At 38.5% G+C, this 6360-nt stretch overlaps 2 protein-coding genes across 3 annotated transcripts; one reads left to right on the top strand and one right to left on the bottom strand.

The window, feature by feature from the left end:
* The first annotated feature begins 3367 nt into the window (after window positions 1-3367).
* Window positions 3368-4093, top strand: LOC109193797 (translation initiation factor IF-2-like). 2 transcript variants are annotated; one of them, XM_019344612.1, is made up of 2 exons: window positions 3368-3612; window positions 3758-4093. In XM_019344612.1, the coding sequence occupies exons 1-2, from the start codon at window positions 3508-3510 to the stop codon at window positions 3977-3979; spliced, it is 327 nt and encodes a 108-aa protein (XP_019200157.1). In that variant the 5' UTR covers window positions 3368-3507; the 3' UTR covers window positions 3980-4093. The 2 variants fall into 2 exon arrangements, with proteins under 2 accessions (XP_019200157.1, XP_019200156.1); XM_019344611.1 differs by having other exon boundaries at window positions 3755-4093.
* Window positions 4094-4181: 88 nt separating this feature from the next.
* LOC109193796 (UNC93-like protein 1) lies at window positions 4182-6345 on the bottom strand. The gene is made up of 2 exons (XM_019344610.1): window positions 5026-6345; window positions 4182-4513 (listed from the first exon to the last, which is right to left on the bottom strand). The coding sequence occupies exons 1-2, from the start codon at window positions 6204-6206 to the stop codon at window positions 4294-4296; spliced, it is 1401 nt and encodes a 466-aa protein (XP_019200155.1). The 5' UTR covers window positions 6207-6345; the 3' UTR covers window positions 4182-4293.
* Between the last annotated feature and the right edge of the window lie 15 nt (window positions 6346-6360).

Genomic DNA, 6360 nt, shown 5'->3' with positions numbered 1-6360 from the left:
GACAAATTTTTTGTGACACTTATTCCATGGTGATCGCACAAGCTAAGGATAGAACTAGAAAGTAAATAAATAACTAACAATCCATCAAACTTAATTAAAACATAAGGGGGATAAACACACCCCGATGTCTACATCATCAAAACACATCAAAACATCATAAGTCTAGAATCCGGTAGATAAAATCATGAACAAAGCATAAAGAGTACTATTCTTTAAAGAGTACTATTCTTTAAAGAGTACTATCCGTCACAGTACCCTTTACAAGTCGTGTGGTATTCGATTAAGACTTCTAAAGAGTCTTTAAAAGTCATGTGATATTCAAAAAATTATGAACTTTTGTAGACTTTTTAATTTTAAAACTTTTGTAGATTTTTCCTTCTCAAATATAAATAGTTGAAATCCAACCATCAACCCCAAGATTTCAAAATTTTCTTTCTAACAACTTTGAATATTTTCTCTCTCTATTTAAACTCTATTTTTTCTCCATATTTAAACTTTATAAACATATCTAAATTCAATAAAATTATTTTTTTCTTCATTATCCTATATTTTTCTCATACCTAAACTCTACCAATTTTCTCTCTCTCCTACAATTTACCATCTTCATCTAAAAATTCAAAATAATATTATTTTTACTTCATTATTGCTTGTTTATATTGATTTTTATTTTTTCTATGAATTTTTTATCCCTAACTTTCTCTAATTCTCCCTAAATACATGAATAAAGCAAATTTTTTATTGTCAACTTTTAGTATATGTTTCATAATATTCGTAATATATATATATATATATATATATATATATATATATATATATATATATATATATATATATATATCAACATGTTACTACGAATAGAGAACTACTGTTTGCAACAATAATTTGGGGTTGCAAACAGTAGCACCTTGTTGTTGTTCGCAGTCTCTAATTGCTATTGTAAATAATATTTCTTTGCATGATGCCTAGCAATAAACGTATAATTCTTTATATATATTATTAATATTAGATTTTTATTTTTTTATTTCATGCAACTTGTAATTATATTTTTAAATACTTTATTTGATCAATTCTTTTATTATAAATTTTATTGTTCAATATTGTTATGAATTTTTAATGAAATAGTTTTTTTTTTGTTGATGTTTATTAATAATATATATAAGTAATTAGCATATAAATCTTAGCATACTATGGATAAAAATAACCAGGATTATGTGGTCTAATGGTACTTGGTTTGGACTTCCATTTGGAAGATTTTGAGTTCGAGCCTCAGTGGAGGAGTTATTGGTTTATATGAACAGAAAATTATACAATAAGAATTTTATGATGTTTTGTAAGAAAATTATATAAATGATAAGAAACAAAATCTTTGAAAGTTTGTAATGATGTATTCAATTTAGAATTTCAATGACTTTTGTAGACTTTTTAAAATAAAAAGTTCATAAAAGTCTATGAATGTTTGTTATATAGACTTTTATAAAGTTTTAAAAAGTTTTGAACGACTCTATGAAAGTCAATCAAAGTTTATTAAAATATATCATTTTAAAAGTCTTTAAAACTCTACAAAAGTCATGATTGAATACACCCCTCTTAGTAATTGTGACAACTTTTCAAAAGTCGTCACTACTACAATAGTGACTGAGGATATAGTGACGACATGTGACGACTTCAAAATTTGGTCACTTATATCAATAGTGACCAAAATCGATAGTTTTGGTGTCAACTTCTGTTATCACTAAATATGAAATTTCTTGTAGTGTATGTCACTTGCAGTTTCACTTTCTGTTGTCTTTAGGCCAAATAATTTGCATGCCATTAACCATGCATCTCTTTAAAAAAATAATTGTAATCCTTTAAACCAATAATATAAAGTTGTTTAAAAAAAAAAAATTGTACTATGATATCTCAGTAATATCACACATAATTGCATAAACAACTACGAGTGGTGCGAATGAATTAGAGTTGAATTTGGCCCTGTCTGAGCCTTTAAGTTACCATGATTTACATATTTCCAAATGCTCTGTTGGGTCGGATTGGGGATTCAACCTTCGAAGAAGTAAATTCGAATTGGATCTCACCCCGGCATCCTACCGGTTTTTCCTCATGGAATAGAATATGGAGATTGAAAGTTCCTCCCATGTGAAAATTTTTTCTATGGAGAGCTATGAGTAATGTGCTTCTCACTACGTCTAATTTAAATAATAGAATGGTAGAGGTTCCTCTTGCATGCCCTATGTGTGGTTCATCATGAGACTGTCATGCATTCTCTAGTTCTTTGTGATTAATCTAAGAATGTATGGAATATTTTCTGGATTAATGGTGCAGTGTATAGTGGGAGATGGGTTCGGTGGATGGTGGAGGCTGTCATGCGAAATGTTCATGAAACACATTTTGAGAAGATGGTGGCAATCATGCATGCGCTGTGGCTTCAACGCAATTCGGCCATGTGGGATTCGAAGTTGGCTATGACATACCGTGTCTGGGCGGCTACCTCTACTGCACCGTAAGCTTGGCAGTCGGCTAACGTGGCTCTGCCTATGGTCTCGCACACGCACGGTCAGTAGCAGCCAAGCGGGATGCAACCGGTGTGTGCCTTTGACGCGGGTTTCGTCTCCGGAAAGGGCACGTATGGGCTCATCTTGCCGGACGCCAACGGGGTTTTTATTGCAGCCAAGAACGGGCATCTATCGACTTGCCTGGGTCCGTTTATGGCTGAGACACTGGCTTGTAGGGAGGTTCTCTCTTGGTTTCGGGAGCGGGAAGTTACGGGTGTGACACTTTGTTCAGATTGTTCAAATCTATGTCAGATTCTGTCTTCGTCAACGACGATGATACGTTCGTATGATTTAGCTGTTTCAGCATGCATGGAATTGATGCGTTTATTTGATCTTGTTCTATTTCTTATGTTCCTCGCACATCTAATGTTTTAACACATTCATTAACTACGGCAGCTTTTTCACAGGCTAGCTCCTTGTCTTGAGAGACTATGCTCCTGACTTTAATTATTTCAGCTTTAATTGATTAAAATACGCACCACCATGCTTACTTTCAAAAAAAAAAAAAAAAAACAAAATCAAATCGGACCTAGCCTTGACATAATCAACAGATGATCTTTGATTGTTGAAACTGCCTGTCACGTAGCTGAAGCACCTAAGACTCTCCACCAAACAAAATTAAAAATTGTATACCATTATTTTCAAAAAATAATAATTTTATACCATTTTATTTACGGAGTATTTATTTATTGCCGTTTTCTGTAGTCCACGAGTCTGCAACTAACAAACTAAAATGAGGCCTCCACTTCCCTCTTCATGGCGACAATTATGCCGATCCTCAACTTCTCCTATCTCCTATGCCTATAAAACCTCTTCCACTCCCATTCTTTCAACTCAGCCTCGGATCACAAAAAAGCTCCAATAACAATAATAACAAACTAAGTTGGCATTCTCAATAAGGCTTCATTGTTTCCAGCTCCCATTCTCCATCGTCGTTGTCCACCATCCATCAGACATGGGAGCCTGTGCGAGCATGCCTAAGGATTTGAAAAAACAAGATGCCGCCATCCCCGAGGCCCCTGTCACCCCCAAAAAACCCGACGTCCCACTCATTCCCGAGGTACTTTTAATATTCGACATTCCCTTCTTAACTTATATTAATATTGTGCCCGACCACATCATATTTGTCATGTTAACCAATTGATTTAACTTATAATAATATTATTGGCATGCATGGTGTCTAAACAATGACGAAATTGCAGCAGGAGAATAAGGATATGGATGGAGAAGAAACAATGAAGGAAGAGCCTCTGGTAGATCTGTCGGAGCCAGCTCCAGAGGCTCCCAAGGCCGCCGCTGATGTTGTCCCGGAACCAACCTCAGAGCCGGCGGGGGAGGAGACACCTGTCGCCGCCATTCAGGAAGACAACGCTCCAAAGGTGGAGGAGAAGAAAGAAGCAGAAGCTGTAACTGAGGCCGCCGTCTAAGTGTCAACATTAACCGCTATATATATATATATAGTTTCACTTATTCTGTATTCCATCATGTGATCTTCTGAGGCTCAATGTAACAATAACCCCAAAAAAAAAAAAATTGATTAATAAAACAAAAAACAAAAAAAATCCCAAATTTCACCTGAACACTTCTTTGCAGATGTGGTTTTGCTTTATTTTACAGAACAAAACGACATTAACAGAACACATGAACCATGAATGATCATTATCATGTTTTTAAGTAACTCTGAAACTCCTATGTTGTTGGAGCCAGCCATGCAACAACGTAACGTAACTTAACTACTGAACTATGATGCAGTAAATTGAGTATATTTATTGTCCTCAGCTTTGTCGTCATCGTCATCATCCTTAACAGCTAACAATACAAGAATCACCAGAAGGGGATAGCTTATGGTAGTTAGTGCCCAATTTGCTATGAATTGGTTAAGGAATGATACCTTCTTTGTATCCACTTCCCAGGCCACTGCTGCCCCTGCACTCTGCACACCTTTGTAGAATCCAGCATACCTGAATGAGAATCAAAATCAGTGTTTAATTGACAACTTTTTAAAACACAATTATGGAACTTTATTACACCTTCAATTAAATATCCAATTATTCCATCTTATTGGTAATATTCATATTAATGCTTTGAATATCAATTAATTAACTGCCTTGATTTTTTGTTTTGTTTTGTTTTTTAATATTTGTTCCTATTATAGGGTCATCAATTCATCAATATTAGTAATTATTCAAATCCCACCCTACTAAGTTCTAAGTTGCATTCTTTTGGATGAAAAATCCATAACTACTATCCAATGGTGTCTGGTAATTTAGTTGGATTGTTTTGAGCAATTTGATTGGATTGTTTTGAGCCCAAGGACCAAATTAGTTAAAATTGTCCCAAAAATCCTACCAAACCAATAGTATGACTAATTTAGTTAGAACTGTCCCGAACCGTATCAATTTGTTTAGGTTGTCCTGAATTCTAAGTTACAGTTTGTTATCAATTTTTAGTTCAGACATAACTCATTATTTACCTGCTAAGGATTTCGGAATCATCTGCTAAGGCTCCGATGACCCAATAGACCATGCTTTGGAACATGGAATCAAGCAAGCCATAGCTGAAATACAACACAAATGGCCCTGCAAACTCCACCCCATCCTTGAAATCCAGCCTGTGTTCCGGCGGGTGTTCCCGGCTGTAATCAAGCTGTTTGGCTAGCCCTCCGCCCCAAATCGCCGTCCCCACGGCGGCGACAGTGGCAATCCCGACCACCCCTCTGGTTCTCCGCCTCTTGAAGCTCGAATCCATCACCAAACCAATCAAAACTGACCCGATCATCTGCGCGGCAAAGTAGAACACAGTGTTCAAACCCCGCGTTCTCAGGTTGAACAGAACCCCATTCACGTTGTTGAACTGGTACGTGTAGAAGAAATTGCTGGCCCATGAAGCAGGGAGGAGCAGAATCATCTCCCACTTCAAGAACAGCCGGAGAATCTCCCGGGATTCCACTGCCACGCTGGAGAATCTGATGTTCGTACACTTTGTGCCGTCGTCCCGGATTACGCGGCTGGGGTGAAGGATCGCCAGAGACAGGAGAGTTCCGGCGGACATGAAGGCCATGAATCCGATGTAAGTCCCGTCGTTCACTGAAGCGGCGTCGTTTCGACGGAAGTTCGATAAGAAAGGGATGAGTCCTCCGGTGACGCCGCCGAGGCTGAATATGTTCCAGAACAAGGAGATGTAGATTCCTTTCCGGCCGTGGGGTGGGTACGAGGTCATTATAGCCCCCTGGGCCGCCCACAATAGGCCGGCTCCGACGCCGAGGAGAGCGCCGGCGACGACGGCGAAGGCCTGGTGCTTGTGATGGTTGTAGTAGAGGAAAGAGCCGGCGTAGAGGACGTAGGTGGAGCAGCCGGCGGAGAGGGTGGCTCGCGGCCCCAAGATGTTGTAGATTCCGCCGCCTAGGATCCCGAAGACGGCGAAGGTGGTGTAGAGGGCGGTGTTGGCGTTGTTGACGGCGGTGGTGTCCACCTGTCCGCCACCGCCCATTGACACGAGCGCGCTGAACATTCCCGGACAGCAAAAACAGACCAGCCCAATCAAGGAAACCTGAACCACCGGCGAGTTGTACCTCAAAACCCAGCTTTTGCTTACTGGCTCCTCCGGCGGCCATGGCCCTTTGCCGCCCTTCTCTTCATCTTTCTCGGGTTCCATTTCTCAGATCACCTGTAACTCTTACGCTCCCAAAATCCTTGAAATTATTTATTACCACAAATGAACAAAATAATACACACATATTGCTTATGAGAAATGGATAATTCACAACCGCAGAGCAAAATGGTGAAAACTGAAAAGTCATTCTGATTGC

This window comes from Ipomoea nil, unplaced genomic scaffold, assembly GCF_001879475.1.
Source record: "Ipomoea nil cultivar Tokyo-kokei standard unplaced genomic scaffold, Asagao_1.1 scaffold1932, whole genome shotgun sequence".
Lineage (NCBI taxonomy): Eukaryota > Viridiplantae > Streptophyta > Magnoliopsida > Solanales > Convolvulaceae > Ipomoea > Ipomoea nil.
This window is presented reverse-complemented; position numbering and strand designations above follow the sequence as displayed.